The sequence below is a fragment of the Alosa alosa genome, chromosome 4 (assembly GCF_017589495.1).
Source record: "Alosa alosa isolate M-15738 ecotype Scorff River chromosome 4, AALO_Geno_1.1, whole genome shotgun sequence".
NCBI lineage: Eukaryota > Metazoa > Chordata > Actinopteri > Clupeiformes > Clupeidae > Alosa > Alosa alosa.
The window spans coordinates 24567694-24590501 of record NC_063192.1 but is presented as its reverse complement, the minus strand read 5'-3'; the positions used below and the strand labels follow the sequence as shown (position 1 = coordinate 24590501).

The 22808-nt window shown below is 45.4% G+C and overlaps 1 protein-coding gene across 1 annotated transcript in view; it reads right to left on the bottom strand.

Annotated features, from left to right (window-relative positions):
• Positions 1-21343, bottom strand: part of magixa (MAGI family member, X-linked a) — a 45850-nt gene extending 24507 nt beyond the window's left edge. Inside the window, exons 1-12 of the mRNA XM_048241183.1 lie at positions 21055-21343; positions 15948-16237; positions 14322-14438; positions 11622-11741; positions 8732-8905; positions 6530-6698; positions 5924-6006; positions 4654-4821; positions 2460-2973; positions 1261-1807; positions 882-945; positions 237-680 (exon numbers count right to left, since the gene is read on the bottom strand). Coding sequence (XP_048097140.1) covers positions 237-680; positions 882-945; positions 1261-1807; positions 2460-2973; positions 4654-4821; positions 5924-6006; positions 6530-6698; positions 8732-8905; positions 11622-11741; positions 14322-14438; positions 15948-16227 — 2680 coding nt within the window. The 5' untranslated portion in view covers positions 16228-16237; positions 21055-21343. The remainder of the gene's footprint in view (positions 1-236; positions 681-881; positions 946-1260; positions 1808-2459; positions 2974-4653; positions 4822-5923; positions 6007-6529; positions 6699-8731; positions 8906-11621; positions 11742-14321; positions 14439-15947; positions 16238-21054) is intronic.
• Between the last annotated feature and the right edge of the window lie 1465 nt (positions 21344-22808).

Here is a 22808-nt window from a genome sequence, read left to right as displayed (position 1 = left end):
AAACAAGTGCATAGTCCCTGGACAGCGTCCACGTCTTTGATAAGCTCCCCCGACAATCAATTACATTTTGATTGATAGGGATACTTTACTGAATTCAGCAGACGCTTTTAGACAAAATCATGCAGAGTACAGCAAGAAATACATCAGCCATATTTGTGCACCACGGGGGAAAGGCACTTCTGAGCCTACAGCAGACGGTAGGAGTACGAGACGTGTAAGACACGAGCCCAACTCACCTCCGTTGACCACATCCTGAGAAGCGATGACGAAGCCGAAGCCTTCGCCGGGTCTCCTCCGGAGCTCCACGTCCAGGGCCTTGGACAGGAGGCCGCCTCTCCCGTCTGCCGGCTGGCCTTTGGACACCGCGCCCAGGGTGGACGCGGACGACGCAGAGCGAGAGGTGGCACCGCCAGTGCCACCGCCAGCGCTGCCCACCTCGTCCCCTAACCAGTCCCGCGGCTCCAGCGTGAGGGTCACGGGGATGGAGTCCAGGAAGCTGGTGCTCTGGACCAACGAGGGCGCCTCGGCGGAGGGGGAGGTGGGCGAGAGGGCGTTGGGCGTGGGCGCCGTGGTGTCCGAGGACGGGGAGAGCAGGTCCGGGGAGGTCTGTGGGAGCGAGGACGAGCTGTGTGTGTGGGGCATGCGCTTGTAGAAGTTAGGGGAGATGGCAGAGCCAGGCCCTGAGATGAGCACAAGAAGGAAAGAGAATTTAGCTGTGAATAAATAAACATCCAGATACGTTGCTCTTCTATGTGGCACTATTTTCACTATTGACTTGGTATTTATGCTTACCAAGAATTGCAATTTGCCATTTTATACAGATTCTTTACCAATTTAACACCCTCATATATGATTAAATAAGTTAAATATGTGCTACTTGCCTCCTCTGTAAACCAGCAGAACCACCTCTCCTTGAACAATATGCTCCTGGAGCACTCTCTGGACCTGAAATGATATCACACCACGTCACTCGTGCACAAAACTATTCAAACTACAGTTAGTTTGCTTGGCTTTCAAAGGAATGAAAAACTTTGATTACATAACTAAAATAGATTGAAGACAGAATGGTTTCATTAAATTAATATGGCTTTGAAATTCAGCTTGACACTGTGGAGAATTCAAATCTTTAATCATATTTTCCCAAAAGGAAATGTAATTCAAACAACATAGTCATACTGATTAGCTAAACTTAGGTAACACAAACAGATATATTAGCAGAAAGTCTCTTGGCATTAAACCTCCCAGTGGACGGCGTCACACCTGTGCAAAGCTGAGGCTCTGGACATCGGCACCGTTGATCTTGATGATAGCGTCCCCTGCCTGCAGGGAGGGGCACTGCCGCCTGTCCCACACCCTCTTGACCACAGCCAGCTGCCCGCCCTGGCCCCCGGCTGTCACGCTGAAGCCCATGCCCCCACCCTCGCTCTTCCCCAGGGCCACGGGCACCATCTCCCCCCCTGCCCCTGCTGCTGGTGCTCCCGGAGACGCCAGGCTGCCAGGGTTGGCGCGGGGGTGGCTGTTGACCGGGCAGCCGTTGAAACCGCACGTGGTTGCCACGTCCGCGGGCGGCGTCACGACCAGTGAGGTCTGGGGCATGAGCGGGCGCTGGCTGGCGCTGGGCGCACCCGGTGTGGTGGCGGAGGAGGACGAAGAGGCGGCGGTGCCCACGTCGGGCTGGGGCAGCGGGAGCTTGGCGATGGGCAGCGTGGCCGAGGAGGAGAGGTCACTCTCGGACGACTTGGAGCTCTGGTGAAGAAGCCTGGGAGCAGGGAGGGAGTTGTTGTTGTAGTTGCGGATCAGTGACCCTCTACAAAGAGGGGATGAGAGGAGCCAGAGGTTTACCTAGGCATCTACAGTACAGACACTATCTACAGACACTATCTTCATCTAGCTCGACAACTGAGCTGCACCTCCACATCACTGACACAAAGACTACACCTCTGTCTGTCCAAAACTCAGGGCTAAAAACTGGAACTGAAATGGTAGCAAGGGCAATAAAACTGATGGCAAATGAAAGCACACATCAATCTGAGACTTTTGTCCACCCTCAGTTATTCATAGGTGTGCTGAGTCCAAGTGTTTTTCAGCACAGGTTATTCACAACATTAACCTTGGTTTGTACCAAGGAGTCGGCGTAAACAAGAGTCTGTCATAGACGCTATGTTTGCCTCTCTGCCAACACAATAACCTTAAGGTCTTTGTCCTTTAGCTTGTTGTATGTGAACAAAATTAATGAGCCACTTTTAAAATCGGAAGGTGAAATAGATGGGCTTAGGAGAGAGGCAAAAATCTCATGAGTCTCATGTGTTGATAGTTCTACTAGTTTTTCTAGTGATACTTTTAAAGCGTTTATAGAGTTAATGAGATATTGACTGTATCAAACAGTATAATGGCAGTGTAAGTAGCCCTTAGCAGCTCTGTGTGTTAATTATGTACGCGCCACTGGTGTCTTTGTTTACCTCTTACTCCCACCAACTGAGGCCACCTCGGTGTCGCTGTGACTGGTCGACATGCGTTCAGGAGGCGGGGGGCCCACCGCACCCCCGTGCTGCAGTCCAGAGGGTCCCCCGAGAGGGTTGCCGTTGGTGAGACCGTACGAGGGCGGCGCCACACCCCCGTAGCTCTCTGCGTTGCCGTTGGCGTCCAGCGGGGACCTGGGGTAGATGCCGTTGTGCTGCGACTGGGAGCGGCTCATGCCCAGGGGGCCCATCTGGTGGTGGTGGTGATGGTGGTGGTGGTGGTGGTGGTGACGGGCCTCGGACGGGTGGTTCTGGGGCTGGGCGGCGTCCAGGGGAGGAGCGGTCAGCTGCTGGGGGTTCTTGGGACAGCCGTCGGGATTGTAGAGCATGGGGTAGCCACGCCGCACCACTACGTCCACGCTGTGGCCCATGGGCACCGACTTGAGCATCTCCACCACCTCCTTGTGGGAGAAGCCCAGCACACTTGTGTCGTTGATGTAGACCAGGAGGTCCGCTTGCGGAGGGAGGAGAGAGTGGGAGAAGACATGGGCGTGGAGGCGTGAGGAGGAGAGGTGGAGGAAAAGAGTGTGTACGTCATGAAAAGATAGATGACTAACACTGACACCTGCTGGGACAGTTAGCTGTAGTGTCATTTCTGGCTTTCAAGGCTTAACCATCACTGGATGGTTTATCCATGTTTTCTTACAGGTGTGAGCATGTTTCTCAGTGAAATGAAAATAGAACTGCTGCAAACCTACTTTTATTTCCCCAGATACATACATGTCAGCGGTGTGAATGCTTGCGTATGTACATGTGAATGTGTGTAGCAGAGGGTACGTGCGGACACACATACGTGCGTATATAGTATTAAGAGTATAGTCATTTGAGAGTGCTATACGGTGTGTATATATATATTGTATGCTGGCACGTGAGCAGGGAGCAGTGTGTGTCAGAGATAGCGGGATTAAAGCCCTCCAGCCTCGTCGGGATTAGAAGCAGATCAGTAGATTAGGACCATGAGAACCTCACAATCACACGGCCCTAATCCCACAAAAAGAGGGAGAGACAGAGGGATGAAGGGAGAGATAAGAGGATAGGAGCCAGGCCAAAACCAAACAGGAGTGAGCTCTCCTGGTGAAATGCATCTCCTCTCTCTCTCTCTTCTGCACCCTTGCCCACTCTCCCGTCTCTCTCTCTCTCTTCCGCACCCTTGCCCACTCTCTTTCTCTCTTTCTCTCTCTCTCTCTCTCTCTCTCTCTTTCTCTATCTCTCACTTTATTTCGGTCAGTCAGTCTCTCTGCGAGACGTCTGTGAGAACAACAGCCCATTAAATCTAGTGATTTATTCATAAAAAGGGGGTTGAGTTTGGAGAAAAGAAGGGAATGAACATTTCTAGTGATTTAGTCATAAAAAAGGGGGGTTGAGTTTCGAGAGAAGAAGGGAATGAACATTTCTAGTGATTTAGTCATAAAAAAAGGGGGGTTGAGTTTCGAGAGAAGAAGGGAATGAACGTTTCTCTGCCTTAATTCTCCTCAAAGCTGCCTAACAGGTTGAGGTCAGGGTTTTGGAAGCGTATAGCTGTGTCATGGTGATTTAAACTGTGTACCTGTGTCAGGACATGGCTATAGGGGGCATTCAAAAAAAACGTACACCATGCTGTTTCACAAGTACCACCGAGATATGGACGTCTGGTGATAAATGCATTAAAACATGTTCTTTTACTTTAGGCTAACCTTCAAACATGCTGTGCAAATCAGTATTACAGTCAACTGTATAGTTTTATATGTTCATGTTTTTTATTTACTGACCAAACTAAGCTCACTGTGATTCAAGAAAAAAGTATGCAAATACAGAGGGTTAGCACACAGTATTCCCTGATGATTATTGTGATAAACTGTAAATTGTCTGGCACAAATGAACCTGCTGCAAGCATAGTAAATACATACTGCATATCTGCATAGACTCACAGCACACAGGAGAGGAGCTTGCTGTATAACCAGAAGCTATTTGAAGTTATATTGGGCGTAACATGTCTCACAAATAGCCAACTTCAACAAACTGTACACTTTTTCAAGAAATAAAAAATACCAAGTAATAAATGACCATTAATAATTTCTTTGTTGAGTTTTTGTTATCTCCGGAACTTGCCTGTGCCTCTGGAAGAGTGTAAGAGAGACGTCCTGTGTTTTATTACCTGTTTTCAGCGCAGGTGGACCACCAGGTGTGACACTGTACACCTGCAGGAACTCCCGGGGCCTGCTGCCACCCACGATGTTGAAGCCAAAACCCCTTGGCCCCTTGGACAGCCGCGTGTGGATGGAGTAGCCCTTCAGCTCCGACGGCTGGTCCGTGAACGCAGGCACTAACACCCAAAGCACATAATCTAGTTAAATCTACCATGGACAGCGTCCAGTACAAAAACAAACGGAACACAAACAAAATACACTTCAATGCCTAACATGTCCACACACTAAAAACGACATATAAATTGTATGCATTTTCTATATGGTCAATGCTTGCCTGAATTGAGTGTTGGTGGCTTCATGTTGCCCTTAGGAAGTTTTGTATATACAGCTTAGTGTCATCCATGTGTGTGCCCCTATTACAGATTACATGAGGGCACACTCCCCATGCCAGTGAGCATCCACTGAGGAACCACATCGCCATCTGCTGGCTGTGAGCAATAACTACCATTTTGCGATTGGGCAATTCCCTTCTTTTGTTTAAGGAACTTCTACATTTTTTTTTAGAAACAGATGTACAGTAATGACTTCTTCCATAACAGTTCATTTGCATGCAGAGTGTGTGTCCACTGGATGCGGGGCATAATGAAACAGCGAGCGCGCTCGAATGAAAGGGGAGGGGGGTCATTATCTGCACGCTGACAGGCAGGCGCTGGCAGAGGCAGCAGAAGGGAGATGGGGAGAGCTGAGAGCGCCGTGCAACCTCGGTGCAGGAGTGAGTGTAATGTGAGTGACACGGTGACACTGGCACTGCAAAAAAAAAGATGAGAACGGAAGAAAGAGAGAGAGAGAGGGAGATGGGATGGGATGAGAGAGAGTAGAAGGGGTAAAGAAATGAGAGATAAGAGAAAGAGAGAAGGAGAGTGGTTTTGGGGGCAGAGAAAGACAGAAAAGCAATAGAGGGGAGGGAGGGAGGAAGGTGGATAAGATGGAGGGTAGGAGAAGAGTGAATGGGTAGAGGAGGAGTTTTTCTTCAATCCTTCGGAGAGCACTCAGGAGAGTGGGCTGATAGCAGGACAGGAGGAAACCAAAGGGGTTTAGGCAGGAAGAGTGGGGGAGATATATATATACACATAGAGAAAGAGAGAGAGAGAGCAAAAGTAAGAGAAAGAAAGACAGAGGGAGACACTCCAAAACAGCATGGGCACAAAGGGAGGAGGAGGTGGAGGAGGAGGTGGAGAAGGAGTATGGAGACTGGCGAGATGCCAAGCTCACACTCACACTCACACTCACACTCGGTCTTGCTGACGATCTCTTTGCTCTGCGCTCGGGGGTCCAGCCAGCTGGTTGTCTTTGAGTTATGACTGAAAGCATCAGGAGCCTTAATGAGTATCTTCATCAGCGCTAAATACTAAAAATAATGCAATGTCACCTAGATACAGCAGCGTGTTAAATCTCTGAGAGCACTCCTAAAATGTGAGGTAAAGATGTGCAATGTATAACGATCTAATCTTGGCCATTTATCACCTTCATTAGAAACACCAATTACCAGACGCTCTTAGCAACTTGACTAACATGGAAATAAAACACAGTCATAAAACCACCTCAAAGCAATGCAACCTCCAGTGGGCAGATTCTCTTCATTAAACTATATAACCGTATTACATGTATCTACATGACATGGTAGACTGTAATTAATGAGTTCAATTTTCATAAAACTCACACTGTCAATGATCTCATATCATGCTATACCCACAGTGCCCACACGGGGCAGTACCTTAACCTAAAACGACACATGATATATTCTACAAAATATTTAAACTATGAACTGTAAAATGACTGACTGAGTGAATAAACGAGAATGCAATCCCCCAAGGCGAGGCTTACTCTATGTAGTATGGCTCCCCTGAGTCGCTGAAGGCCATCTCCCAGTTTTCGGGCAGCGCGCCCCCTCTGGCCCCGTTCTCCGGGCCGCTGCCCTCCCTGCTGCTGGGGTCCCACGTCTGGTTGGGGGACAGGATGGTGGTGGGTGCGCTGCTTGCGCCCGCAGAGCCTGCTGAGGTAGCACACCAAAACACACGCACACACAACTGAAAACCCAATTATAATCCAAAGGTAATGTGTCTCAGTAGTTAAGGTGCTAGCCTACATGGCTTTTAGGTGGTCCGTCAGCTAGTTTTCGACCAAAATCTCTTATTGCTGCTTTAGGGCTACTAAAAAGTCTCTATTTGCTAATGAATAAATGTCTGAATAAAAGTTTCACAAAAGGACAATTCATTGTTGTACAGAAGATAGAATATGATGGGTGAGTGACAAAACTAGGGATTAAACTATTAGCACAAAGTCCACAGGGAGATTTTTGAAAAAAGTGAGGAAGAGATTTATATGGAATGTCTAGCAGAATAGCAACTCAAATTCAGATTGACTAATTTGTCTTCACATTCTACCACTAATGCTATACTAATGCTACCAGCCCCAAGGACATATGTACTTAGGGCATAAAACCACTGATACGAACAAGCCACCCCTGTGCTGTAAATGACTTTGGATAAGAGCCTGCTAAATGGCTAAATATAAACATAAAAGCTTCCCGATTCACCTCATCTCAGTGGGGCAAACAAAACAAATGGCAGCCATTTTGGAAACAGTTTGAAAACAAAACATCCTGGTATGCAGCGTCTGGAGCGTGGCATAAAGATCAGTTAGCAGAGCCCTGCAGAGGGACTGCAGTAGCCCTCTCTCTTTCTCCCTCTCTCTCTCTTTCTCCCTCTCTCTGTCCCTCTCTCTCTCTGTGTCTCTCTCACACAAACAACCACAACAAGAAACTCCCAAACAACCAAACAAGACACAGGCATTGTTCCAGACACACACACACACACACACACACACACCCACACACATACTGTAGGCATCAACTGAAGGCCCATATCAAATCCACATGGCCACACTGCAGAGGCTAACCACTGAAGTTCTGCAATATGGGAGAGACTCGGTTAACAGAATGAAATAAAGGGAAATGGGGGGAGGCGGGGGGTATTGGCAGGCTCAGGGACTTAAATGATTCAAAGCACAGAGGACACTCTAGGTAATTCTGCTACCTAACCCCTCATTTTGCTGATCAATACTGCGGGATTGTGTTTTTGCTGTGGGTAAGATCTTTTAATGACCCAATGGGATTTTTACACAGAGAAAACAGAGGCATGTTGCCAAGAAAAAAATGTACAGCATTAATACTGTATACTTTCTGCAGTATCATGCAGGGTGCAACCGTTGCTACTCAACATGCTGCAGACACAAGCAATGGTGACTGATCTATAAAGAGGCAGATAGACTCAGTGGGACTCTGAAGGCTGTGTCCCGTTGACCAACATTTCCCTCTTATCTTATTGCACAATAATAATCACATTCACTTTATAATACCTAAACCTCCATTTGATTTTTTTTATTTACTAAATGCTATCTGTAATCAAATAGTATTTTACCACAATCTGCGTACCAGTGGGTGTTCTGCTGTAGTTGCATGACAAACCCTATCAGGAAAACCACTAAATAAACAAAATATGATTTCATGAAATTGAATATCTATGCTGCATTGAACAGCATGCATCTCTTTACTTTCACCTAGATCTAATTAGCTGGCCTTGGCTGCAAATGGCTGCTGCTTACAGCAGGTCACAGGGGGATTGGGAAGGCCGCGTGTCCAATATCTTAACGAAGCGCCCTAACAACCTATGACTCCCTGAGCGAGGACTGAATGCTTCCTAAGGTTTTCACTTAAGTTGTTTTTTAATTATGTGTACAAAATATATTGAATCATACCATATGCAAGGGTGTGTTAGCGGCATTGGTCTCCCTGCTACATTAGTCTATTAAATAAATGTAAGCTGCATAAGTCTATTAAGTAAATAGAAGCACAGATACAAGCTCCTCCTATATTATACTTAAATCAAATAAAGAATAAGTAGAGTAAATAAAATGCCAACTTTATCACTACAGATAGTAAAGCCAGAACCGGTTCTCCAGTGTTTCAAATTACGCTTCAAATGTACAGAAAAATAAAACCCATCTTTTTTATTCCGCTGGGGGTACCTGACAGTCCAGAGTCTTCCTCGCTGTTCTCTCCTTCCTCCACAGCCTTCTCCAGGTTGCTTAGAGACTTGCTGCGAGTCCGGAAGTTTCTCAGTAGGTTACGGTGCTCCTGATATGTGATGGGGGGGCTCTCTGGACCTATGTGGACAGGTCTGGGAGTGCCGTAGTAGTTGCCTGTAATGCAGGTCAGAGAACAATGTGAGGGTAGGCTAGCACTGTTTTTTGGTTACATAGGGTTAACGTTTAAACTCAAGTCTTCAGTTGACATGAAAAAGATACATAGAGATGAAGGACTTGCTTGTACCTGCATTATTCATGAAGGACCTACAATATTAGCTGTTAAACACAAACATGTTTATATACCTGCTACAGCAGGATGCAACTCTCAACAAACAGACACACCTAAATGTTGACATTTATTCACTGCACATTTTTTTACTGCAACAAGAGTTTTGTTCTTCAGCATCAAATCCCACTGTAGCCTTAAATGAACACCACTGTTATCAAAGGACAGTTGCTGAAAAGGTTACAGCGCTGCCCTATTCTGATAATAAAGGACTGTGGCACAGGGACATTTGGCGAGTCCTCGTTGTAGAAGAGAACAGTCTATACAACGGTACTCTGGGATCGCCTTCATTTGTTTGAAAAGTGTCGTCTAAATATATAATGCGGTGGGGCTATTAAAATTCAGGTAAGGCCAGCGTGCTGAATTTAATGTGACAGTGATGGGAACAAAACTGTGCATAAAAATGAAGTTTTAGGGTCGCGTCCCTATCAGTCATACAGAAAACCACTCCCACGGTTTGACAACTGACGTCCCAACTGAGATGACATCTTCCTGTGTCTGTGCGGAGACAGAGAGAGAAAAAAAGAGAGAGAGGCGCTTGTGTATGAGGTGACAAACTTCTTTATATAATGTCCTATTTTCAGTGGAGAGTTGCGAGAAAGGTGATACAGCTGGATAATAGTAGTAATCCAGTGTTGTGACACAGGCCTTGGCAGGTCCTTACAATGCATGACAACCGCATATTCAGGAGGAACTAATGGTATCATTATGAAGCATATTTTTGAACTTTAGGATGGTGAGCGGGGGCTTCAGATTATCAGATCTAAAAGTACTAAGATCTAAAAGCACAAGAGCATATAGTTTACAGATGGGAGCGGGATCCTCGGCTACGTTGGCAGAAATATGGGTATTTATTTTGAAAGTATAGGTGCTTGCCTTGCCTCGCAACAGGGGTGTTTGTGGGGAGGAAAAGGCAGAGAGAGAGAGAGAGAGGAGAGAAGAGAGCAGAGGAAGCCGAAATAGGGATTAAGGAGAAAAGCCTCTTTTCTCCTGCACAGAATAGTGGAAAAAAAACAGTGCGGTTCAGCCTCCCTGCGCTGACATCACTGATAGAGACGATCCTCTTCTGCTTTTTTTGCAGGTCAAGACTCAAAAGCACTTTCCTTCCGTACACAGTGTGCCACTCGCCTGTAAAGATGCGTCACAGAGAAGATAATAAAAATTGGAGTCGTTGCCGAGGCTCGTCATTATACTAGAGCTCGTGCTTTACCCCCACCCCCAGCTCAAGTTAAGTGCTGGCCCAATTGAGATCCTTGTAAAATATAGACAATACATTCAGGCTTAGGAAGGATTTTCTCATCACTACTACAACACTTTTTATGTCAAGATGTAAGAGAGAGATGTGCATTACATGGACAGATTGGGCTGTAAAACTCAGGAAAGATTGGCTTGGCTATTTCAAGCCCACGTGACTGGAAGAGATCAGTCTTTATCTGTGCTTATGTTTTTACTTTGCATATTAAGGGGGCTTACTTTGGTTGGACTACAGGCTTACTGCACTGTTGGATGTGTGTCCCTGTGTGCTTTTTGTTGCCGTGTGTGTGTGTGTGTGTGTGTGTGTGTGTGTGTGTGTGAGAGAGATTCACGGTGCATTTGAGAGCATGCAGCTGTGTGTGCATCTCTCAGTTGTGTGTGTGTGTGTGTGTATGCCTGTAAATGTGAGTGTGTTGTTTAAGCTGGCTAGATGCTCTTTGCTGTGACTGAGGAGGGAGGCCGTCGGTCTAGACCACACCATGCCTTTACCCTCTTGCGTGTTTGGCACGCTGGCATGCGGCCATGGAGTGCCACGTGTACAGGCCACAGCCACAGCTGGACACACACACACACACACACACACACACACACACACACACACACACACACACACACAGAGAGACAGCCTGACAGCCCCTCCCTTAAAACTCACTCAGAAGGGTAGTAAAGTTCAGGCTGATTTTTAGCCTTCTCAAATATCTAAAAAATAGGTTTATAGGCTTTCAGGCTTTTATTTAAAATATGAGCATCCATGCTCACAGCTTACATAACAAACTTCCGAAGGCTATGGCCTTCACACAAAGTTGTCAAGACGATCAAATCTGTGTCGACCCTTCATAAAAAGTTTCCAAAACGACAAAGTAAACAAAGCCGCTTGGAGGGAAGACAATTATAAAAATAGTCTTAAGTGTTTTGACATAATTCAAGCGCTTGACATCTAAAGTCATATATATTTAGGGCCTTCATTTTTTTGGAGAAGAGTATCTGAAGTATCTGCCCTCAGAAAGGATATTTTAAGGTCTGACTGTCAGATCATAGAAATAAAACACAAATCTGTTTAGCATGTCATCACTAATCCCTGAAACAAATTTAGTGTCTGAAAACACACCAAGAGTATTTACAGACTTTCACTGTATTTCAGGAAAGAAAATGCTTGCTGGGCACTTGCGAGCTCTTGTGCAACGTTTCTTTTTTTCCCCCCTCTAGGCTTCGTGCTTCGACCACGTCTCGAGGCCACTGCAGCGTGCGCTTTACAACAGATAAGGGCTGAGGCAAGCTGTCCTCACTTACCCTTGAACTTGCCACTCTCCAGAAGAGCGCCGGACTCCTCCAGAGAGAAGAACTCCTCGATGGAGACAAAGTTGTAGTCTACCCCCGAGATCTCCCCATCCCGTGGCTGCCTCGTGGTGCCTGCACAATGACAGACATCGGATAAGGAAGAGAAGTCTTTGAGTCCTTTTTTTTGGGTCTTTTGAAGATAAAAGCACAGTGCAGAGTACAGTTGAGGATTTGGTTATACGGTCGGAAATGACTGAGACGATCATATGTTGGTACTAAAACAAAAAAAAAGTATTGGGAACGGGAAAAAAGGAAAAGAAAAATCAATGTCTATGTGATAGAGATTTGTAACAGTTTCCATAAATCAAAGATATGTAAAAGAGCTTGTTAACCTTTGAAAGCACACACAGAAAGATGAGTCAGTCTGGTGACATTAAAACGTTTAACAGCTTGTAAAAAATGAATGGGGCCTTCTGATAGCACAAGAACGTTGCGAGTGTCGACCATGTTTCCATCTGCTCACGCTAACTTCCACCAGAGGAGACAGAAAATGATGAAATCTCTCGCAAATTGATTTCGGGGCCCATAACTTTAAGTCACATCCACTCGTCGCAATCTATATATTTCGGCTCTCCGCCGGGTTGCCCTGAGGGTCAGACTGACACCCGAACCCAGTGCTCACCCTGAATGGCTCCCTCTCTCTCTCTCTCTCTCTCTCCACTTCACTGCACGCCAGTGCCCACATCTTTGGCAAATACGCTCAGGCACAATCAAAACTGTACATAATAACAGCAATACTAGACGGAGGTGGAGAAGGGCTTTTTTTATTCAGCTTGTGCAAAGACAACTAGATAACTAATGTAATGTAACTAAAGTACAGTGATCAAATAAGACTAGGACGACATTGCTTAGAGCCTGAGCAAACTGTTTCTTAACCACCACAAACAGTGGAGCAGTTCATGAAATAATTTTTGTACTGCATTCTTTGATGTTTAAACACTTCCTCTAAGAGCATACACAGAATTGAAAGTATTCATTGTTGACCGAATGTGTCTATAGCATGTCTTTCTCTATAAGTAAGTAAGTATAGTATATACTCTTTTGATCCCGTGAGGGAAATTTGGTCTCTGCATTTATCCCAATCCGTGAATTAGTGAAACATACTCAGCACACAGTGAACACACAGTGAGGTGAAGCACACACTAATCCCGGCGCAGTGAGCTGCCTGCAACAACAGCGGTGCTCGAGGAGCGGTGAGGGGTTAGGTGCCTTGCTCAAGGGCACTTCAGCCGTGCCTACTGGTCGGGGCTCGAACCGGCAACCCTCCGGTTACAAGTCCGAGGCGCTAACCAGTAGGCCACGGCTGCCCAAAAGGTCTTGTCAGAAATGGGATCTAGACACCTTCACTCTTTTTCTATTCATGGCTAGTTTTTTTCACTTGTATTCCGCAGGCTAACAGAGAACAACAATGAAGCATAAGGTCACTAAAATTATACAAAAAAATGCCCAGCCAAAAAATAAGAATCTGTAAATTAAAATAAGCACAAATAGGGGCTAGATTAGTCAGGAATAAAGTGGAACGGTGGAAACTGCAGTCCCACAACCCCACCACCAGTGCCATTTTACAGGAGAAGAAAAAAACATCTGGCAGAATCGCTGATAGACTGCTCTGAACATAACACATTTTTGACTGGAATTGCTGCCAAGTCTTTTTTGTCTAACTTGATTTCAAACTATGGCAGCGTCCCCACTTCCACAGTCCCACTGTAACCCCTGGGCATTGTGATTATGTGGGCAGTGAGTAGCGTTACGAAGCACAGCGGAGAGAGAGAGAGAGAGGGAGGGAGAGAGGGAGAGGAGAGAGAGAGAGGAAAAGAGAGAGGGGGAAGATGGATGCAGATCTATGGAAGTCTGAGGAGACACAGCAGGGAAACTCACAGACTGAGGAAGGAGAAACAACATCCAGGGGTTGAAATTTTTTCAAAAGAAAAATCATAACAGAGAAGGAAATGAAACAGAACAACAAAAAAAGAACATGAAAGAAAATATGTTACTTAAAAAGGCATTAGACTGTATGTACAGCACTTAAAAACGGTGCTGTAACTAGTCTAGTCTGTAAGCCTGGTTTTAAGCATTTAGGAACAAGTGTTTTCTTTGTCCATCTATCACTAGGAATAAATAAAATGCATAAAACATACTATATGCATTAGCTATCAGGCTGAAAATAGTCATGGTGGTCTTGTTTGTGCCGGCAGAAACGCAGGGTTCTGCCACTTCGAATAAACCCTGCTGACGCTTTGATGACAGTTGCCATGGCGACACCTCGAGTGCATTTTTGCACCCTCTCATTCACTGAACTTCTGGCTCGACAGCAAGACTTGTTTTGAATGGAGACAGGCTGCCTTAATACACAAGAACTTTGATTTCAGATACACAGTGTTCAAGAGCATGCACTTATAATCAAAACTGTGTGTGTTTGTGTATGTGTGTGTGCATTTGTATGTGTGTGTATACATTTGTGTGCGTGCACATCTGAATCCACATGTCTGATTTTGATTGTGTGTGTGTGTGTGTGTGTGTGTGTGTGTGTGTGTGTGTGTGTGTGTGTGTGTGTGTGTGTGTGTGTATGTGTGTGTGTGTGTGTGTGTGTGTGTGTGTGTGTGCGCGCATGCCTACTTGTACATGAAAAAGGAACACGGAAATGTCACTTACAGGGAACAGCCCGCAGATAGAGGTTTTCTCGGATGACTTGCTGGAGCTGACTGTCCATTGAGCCTGGAGTGAAACACTTACTGAGATACAACCTCAGGTCCTTACACAGAGTGGAGCCTGTGAGAAAGCAGAGGAAACAACGTGGGCGTCAGTGGACGAAAGGGAAAGGTCTCTGTTGCAATGCAGAACTCTTTCAGACTCCTCTGTCTTTAAAGGAAACCCCTCAGGTTTCTGCATTGACTGCTAAGATACAGTTCAGCTTGTAGAAGTTGAAAGGGTTGCAGTAGAGCCCTTCCTGTCTCCTTCAAAATATGTACAAAGGTAATATCTGGAGCAGGTCTCAAAGAATCTGCTATTTCAAAGATGACAGCTGGACCGAAGATACAGTACAGTACACCAAGGCTGAAGTTGGCAAAGCCGTGGGATACAAAATGACCCAGCTACTGGCTCTTCAATGTTGCAAGTGACACCAACAAGACAAGGAGCTATAATCTACATGTCCACTATAATTATATCATCATTATATGTTACAGTCACAGTCTTCACTGAAAACGTTAAAGTTTTCATCATAACCAAGTAAAGAAGTATCTGAACCATGCTGTGAATCATTTTGTTCAGATTGTGCTGTATGAAACAGCTCTCTTTGATATCTTAAAATCTCTATGGCCCCTTCTGCTTAAAGCATCCAGAGAGAAAGAGAGCATATTCTGTCGGAAGATATCAGAGCTTATAGGCTGGTCTGCTTGCACCGCAGTACAGCAACACCACCATAGTGAAGAGAGCAGCCTCTCCCCCCGAAGACAATCCTGCATCTCAGCACATTGATTTTCTTCTCTTTATAAAGGCTCTTCTCTTCCCCCGTTGGTAATACCCCGTCCCACCTTTTCTCTTTGTAATAGAGCCTCCTGAGCCGCGGAGAAGCCGCTGGAAAAGCCTCAAGGTCTGCTGGGACTATGGAGACCAAAGCGTATTACACCTGTGATCTATTAATTTTTTAAAGTGCCTGATGACCCCAAATGACAGGTCACTTCCGTATATTGATGGACCCGCCGCGTAACACCACCACCGCCCTCCCCAGCCCCAACCCCCACCACCACCACCGTGTCAACCTGACGAACAGTCCCGGTGTTCTCCCTCTGCCTCGGCACACTGTCCTGCCCGCACACCGACAGTGATCAATCCTGCTCAGCCTCGGCAGGCACGCTCACAGAGGTTAAGTAATAGACTGCAGACCATCACATCCACTTAACATGGGCTTCAACCCCGCCGAGCTATGGCAGGTACCGCTGGACGCTCCACGCTGACCCACTGTCCAGCTAAACAAGGTCTTTTTTTTGTCTCTCCTTTTACCCCCCTCTCTATGTACTGTAGGCTACTGTACTTAGCAGGCAGGCGATATTCGCTATCAAGGAAAGAGGATAGAGCAGGGGGGGCATTTCATTAGCGGGCGGTAATATGTTGCTGCAGCTTGTGCATATCATATTGAGTTATGCTGTAATGAAAGTATTTGGATAAAGGGTGCATGCTTGAATGATACCAGGGAAAGAGAGCTTTTAAAATCCAATTATGAGCTATTATACCATGGCCTTGACTGAGATGGGAAAGCCTTTGTACGCGTCAGAGTACCTGGGGAGACGGTCTTAATGCGGATGGGATGCGGGCAGGAATTGAGAACCCCTCGCACATCTCCAAGGGTCATTCCCAGGACGGGAGTGCCGCCGATCTCCAGGATGATGTCACCCACGGTGGCTCCACCTCCAGGGGCTGCGGTGACGAATGGGAACTCGCCGTAGTCGGCCCCGCCGCCAATGGCGAGGCCCAGTTCCCCCGAGGCTCCGCCCAGGGGGACAAAGCTCTCCTGCACTTTTGAGCGCCAGTGCAGCTTTTTCACGGTGGCTTTAGACATGGTGACAACGCTGCTCAGAGAGAACAAGACAGAGAACAATCACACTTGCAGTAGACCAACTTCAACAAAATCACACAGCCATCTCATGTAGGGATTTCATCCATAATCATGATTTAAATGTGCAATAAACAAACATACCTCATTAATTACACATCTACAGTCTATTAATCAGCTCTAGCACATCCAGTGCAAAAAGGAGAGACTGGGAGATCCAAGAGATTATAAATGCATTACAATTCAAATTAATTCAAACATGAACGCATCACTCATAACACATATGTGATCATAAATAGCGTATGTGGTGTGGAAATGCTAACCAGCGGAACGAGAGGAGAAGCTATAATGAAAGGGGTCCCCTAATACCATGTGCTAATGCTGCCAATGACACCACAAAAGAGGATCATGATGCACCACAGCATGTGGGATAACTAGCGCAACGCACACTGCATGAAACAATCCTGTCACGGTTTAAAACGGAACAGCACATATACGCCATAGGCTGGGCCTGAATGAACACGGTCTCGTAAATCTCAGCTCATGGAATAAAAAAATACACTGTCTTTTTTCACACGTTTAACGCCTATTACAACTCTCTCCATTGAAACGGGAAAGACAAACAGATGGTCACAACACAGCAGGGGCGATACAGTCAACAAACAAATCTTGCAAAGCTCATTAAAAATGCATGGGACTATTTCAGGTGTTAGGCTAAGCATTTTCATAGCCTATGTTTACACATATTAAACAAGGGTTCTGTGGAGACCTGCGTTGACAAGCCAAACAAAAGGAAAAATGAGAAAGAGATGAAACGTCACATTTTAAAGGCAGCCTGTCATTTCACCTCAACATCCTCATGTGTGCCCTTCTCGTCTTTCCCTCTCATGACTTGAGCTGGTGTGGAACAGTTTTGCTGTGTACAGTTGTGTTTCCGCTGACTATTTCTCTTCCTCCTGGTCTTTCCCTTCCTATCCTAGTCTTTTCCTCTCTCACTTTCAGTCTCGCTTTCACATGAGATCAACTCAAGAGTTCAAAGGGTAAGTGTTGATTACGACACAGGCTGATAAGCAACCCTGGGCAGGTGGGAGGCGGGAGAGAGGCATGACAGCAATGCATGTGCACACACACACACACACACACACACACACACACACACACACACACACACAAGCGTGATGTCACCCGCCAGAAAGAAAGTAAACAGAAAGAAAGTAAACACCAGGCTTCAAAAATCCAGTGCAGCATGTGTACTGCACACACACACACACACACACACACACAGAGAGAGAGAGAGAGACACACACACATGCTTGATCGTGAGCTCAGAGGAGAAAAGGAGTCTACACGGTACGTGCCAGTTTTTAAATGCCTCGCGCTGAAAAGAATGAAATCACTGAGCAAAGGTGTGAATGAGTCACCGCTGGCGAAACGAGCAGTAGTGCTTTTTCATCCGCTGCTTCTCCACAGCTCCTGGAGGGGGAAGAGATGCTGCTTATGCCAGAGCCAGCAAGTGCGTGAATGTGCGTGCCTGCGCCTTATCTGAGGGACTTGAAAGTCGTGGGCTTGATGTAAAATATCGAAATGAATCCCATCTCGACTCCTCAGATCTTCCAACTGCCAGCCTAAAATAAAACAGAAACTGACAGCAAATACAAGCCCGCTTTTTCTCTGTATGTGAGATCGCTTTGATATGTCTGTGGATGCGTGGGCGATATTTTTGCAGTATCACAGGGAGATATTTTCCCTGACTACTTTTAGTTTAGCTTCAGAGAATGCAGACTGCCAACATCATGATGTGCAAAGAGAGCTATATTTACAGTATAAAGTCTAGGACAGATTTGGTATCTTCAGAACTAACCAGGTGTTTAAAAATAGTGGCATATCCTGAAGGCTAAATATAAACCTTGAACACTAACCCCCCTGTCTTATTAGACACCCACTTAAAAATGTATCCAGGCTTTGACAAATCTCCAAGCCCTTTACTGTAATTAATGAAGTATACAAGACAAAAGACCTATCGGTCAATTCCACATCTGACAACACGGTCTGTTCCAACTCTTTCCATAATTGATATTAATAAAGACCCTTTTATCAATGTATGTCATAAAAATGTGTCTGTTCATTAAATTGGAATCAAGCGGGAATATTGAAAACATGCTCTAGTTAGAGGCTTTTTCAGTTCCTGCTGAGCCCAAAGGGGTCTTGTAATCACGATGCTCTCTATCTGGACTTAAATATTGATGTACAATATGCTGCACTTTTCAGAAAAAAAATGTCTTCGTTTCTGTGTAGAACATGCTTCGGGGCAATTAAACTGTTCCTTTTGCAAAAATAAGGACCTTAATTGCGCTTGTTTGCCAGAGGAGGAGGATGAAAAAACATTCGCCTTTTGTTTGACAATGAGAGCACTGCAGAATAAGCCAGTACTGTAAAGCACTGTGGGAGAGACATAAAGGAGGTAACATGAACAACAATGCAGTGGACTAGGGACCAGACACAGCATCAAAGGCCCCCAGCATGGCGCTTCATGCCAGAGCTGTGATATGACAGAAATGGACCGAGATCCTGGCGCCGATGCTTAAAGGGAGCGGTGATGTATCAGTCAGAGCCAGAGTTGTTGTTCAACCCCCCTGTCAAAATTGGCACCATTTTTTTCTGCTCCATCGTGACGTGCCCATCACTTTCAACTAAGGTCCAAACTCCAATGAAGCCCTTTCCTCCTGCAGGCCTAAACAGAACAGAAGTGTCCTGTTTTTATCACAGATGTTGGAGTCCATATCAAAAATAAAAGGACCAGCCATTGGGCTTAAAATGCCATAAAATGTATTCACAGGAGGTGTAAGGGTGCAGCTATGTCTATAAGCTGTGGTGCTTTGTCACTGAAAGCAATAACAGTGTGCCTTCGCTCAGAAATGTGACAGCACATTCAACTCCATGAAATGCTATATGTGACTACTTTTCATTACACTTTGTACACTAAGATTGTAGATTAAGATGAATATGGTATACACAGCATGCACACTCCCAAAATATGGACTAATATTCATATAACCATATAACAGTTGTTACATTGTGCGCGCACAGCCCAGTGTGGACTACATGGACCACCATGGCAGTGTTTTCCTAAACAACTTGCAATAAGGCAGGCCCTTCATGGGGTCAGTCTACAGGAGGTGTGTGCAGTTCGATGAGGGTAACTTGCACCCAATCTTAAAGTCACGCTTAAGCCTCTTCGGTCTCACCTCAGTAATGCTGTAATGTATGAGACTCAGCTCAACACACTTATCACCCTCGGGGGTGTCCCCTGTAACACAGTCCAGCCACCTCTAATCACGAGAGACAGCTTGTGGTCCTTTGCTTGCGACTGCCCGCATCTGCACACGACACGTGGACATCCTTATTTGAAGAGTCTTACCACAGACAATTTGCGTGATTACACCTGCTACTGTGGTTGAGCTCTGCAGTGGATTTGGGTCCCTATCAGCCATGCTAGCTGTCTTTCCTGAGGATTTGGATGAACAGAGCAGTGCAGAGCAGAGCTGAGGAGATCAGAGAGAGAGAGAGAGAGTGATGATGGAGAGAGAGGGAGAGAGAGAGGGTGGTTTTGGTGGAGAGGGAGAAAGAGAGAGAGAAACAGAGAGAGAGAGAGAGAGAGAGAGAGTGGTTTTGATGGAGAGGGAGAGAGAGGCATCATGCCGAGGGGGGAAATGCAGCACTGTGTGAGTGAGAGTTCCCTGTGCAGTAAGCAGCCTATCAAACAGAGTATCAGTCAGGTAATGCTGACACGGGAGAGCCAGTTAAGGATGACCCTCCTTTCACATTGGCCCCTCTGATTGACACTCATCTCATCAAGTCACTCATAAACAGGAGGCCACACAGGACACATGTTGCATAGTTTCTAATTGTTTACATCATGCGTCCAGGAGCTTGAGTGAAACTAGCAGGCAGCTCAACCTCCACGCTGGGAGAATAATGTAACTCCATGCTGCAAAACTGAGACTCAAGACAGATGACAGCAATGACACGGCTGCCATGCCATCACTGGATTACTGCAGAGGTAGTTACTAATATGAAGCGCATGGTACTCTCTCGGAAGCCCATACTGTTCTCCACCTGAATAACGGAAGTTATGAGTGCAACACTGAATAAAAAGATTGTGTTTTTTTTTTTTTTTTTGACACTCAAGCTCTCAAAAATATCGCCTCTTCTCTTTTCCACTCACTCTCAAAACACACTCACATAGAAGCACACACACACACACACACACACGTTCACACACGCACTCGCACAAACCAAGCAAACATATTTTCCCCTCACACTTGAATTGGTGGGAAGAACTACATAGTCTTGTTGTGGTTCCACATGTTGTGCAACAATTATGGTTAATTGTTCAATTATGGTTCAAATGATAAAAATATTAGCGTTTTATTCACGCTGAACCAGAAAGGTATTGTTGTCCAAGGCGTTTTTTTTTTTCTTCTTGAAAATAACTGATGTTTTGGCAGGTAACTAAAAACAATGAAAGGTTCGTTTGAAGCAGATGCACACATGGTATCTGAACAGCTATACATTGAAAGCACAAAGGAGGCTGCCCAAAATGATATCCTTACTCTGATTAGGTTATGCCATTTGTGTCCCGACGAGTAATGTAGCCAACATTATGCCAAGGCACCAGTTAACACAGAGACCACAAGTGACATTACGTCGCCTACTATCACAGCCCGCATAATTTACAATGGATATATTGGGGGAAAATGGACAAAGCGGCGTTACATGCTGTTTCAATGTACATTAATGCATGATACCTTAATGCGTCGTTTTATGACATACCTTCATAATTCCAGCCTCCCCTCGACGTGTTGCCTTATGGCTATATCCTTTTTAAACACTCTATCGATATAGATTAATTATCGGTGTCGCTGGTGACTGCACAATGGGCTTATTATAACAAGCTAAAAACAAAGGTTAATAAATCCATTGGTCTGCGTTGATGAGAGAAAAAAGAGGGAAGCCACAGCAGCAATACAACTGATGACAGTCCAGCGCGGTAGCCATGCTTTTGGGCTGTTAAGCTAATGGAACACAGGGCAAAATTGCATTGCATTCAGCACAGTCCTATCTTCCTAGGGAAAGCAATAAGGAAACGGCGATAAGAGCAGAAAGGAGGGGGCATGGATGGGAGGGAACATAGTGTAGAAAAGAAAGGGAAAGGACCGCCTATAGTGTGAGGGGATTGGTTCGTTGGTGTAAGTGGGAATGCGTGAACGTTCTATGACTCCTCACCTAAATACCTCAATCATAAGGCACAGGTTGAAATATTAATGATGAATAAGATGCTGAGTCTCCTTATTCTAATCAGAGGCTGACATTATGTTACTTTAAATTAAAAGACACGCGCAAATCGATAAATAATACAATGCTAGCTAATTTGCCCAGTTATTATAGCCTATACACAATATACCCTATTGATATACCCTAGTGTTGTGGCTTAGCTTGCTTTTGTCAGTGTTTTCCATTCATTAGTGGTCATCCTTTAGCCCAAAATAAAAACACCCGGCAGGCTGAACGCACTGTAGCATATCTGAACGGCAACGTGGCATAATCTGAGCAGTCTAATCTGATATTAATTAAAACTGATTTTATTTAACGAACACAAACATATAAAACGCGCCCAATGAGATCGGGCCTTGTATTTTCACTGCAGCAACACTCTAATGCTCTAATGGTCTCGATTTAGCTGAGCTCAGCAAAGACACACTGTTTACGGCTCTCTATGACGTTCAGCAAAGAGACTCCGTGGTTTTAAAGAAACGCAACTCCATCCGCACTTCCGCTGCAAAGAGCCGGCTGCCACAATGGTCCATGACATAAGCTAAAATGTTTGCCATTTGTAGAAACTGCTGCATGAATTGAGTTGTTTCATATGTTGCAAATGTTGCAGCATGGTTATCTGCACCTTTGAAGTCACTGCGATTTCGCCCCCTTTGCTGTAGCCTACCACTTTAACAGGAAATGAATGTCTTGAACGTGAGCAGAAATTACTTAACCAGCGTAACCTGTGCCATCACGTTGTCAAGGAAACAGAGGCGTATCCTAGATACAAGATGGTCTTACATAGTAGGCTGAAATTGTATAGGAACTGATGCAGCAATATAAAACAATAGACTTCATTTTATCTTCTTGGTCATTCTATGACATGTTTCGTTTGTTTTTTTTGCCTTTTAAGGTATGGATTTCTGATATGAATTTGGCGCATACATAATCAAATGCAATTACAAATAGATACTTACCCCCACATAGCCTACCAGCAATTATGTGGGCAACCTATCCCCTACCAAACCAATATAGACCCATAGAAAAGTTAACTTAATTAGGGGATATCTGGAATGTCAGAATGGATATGGATGGATAATGACTGTGTTAGCCATTCTCCAGGGAGTGCAGCACTGAGCAGAGCTCTTGGGGAAGTGCTGAGGTGGCAAGTCAGACATTAAAATGGAGGTACCTAATGACTTTACATATAAACTCTGAGCTTGACTCAAAGGCACAGGGCCAGGTCAGACCACACATACAGTCCTGGTAGG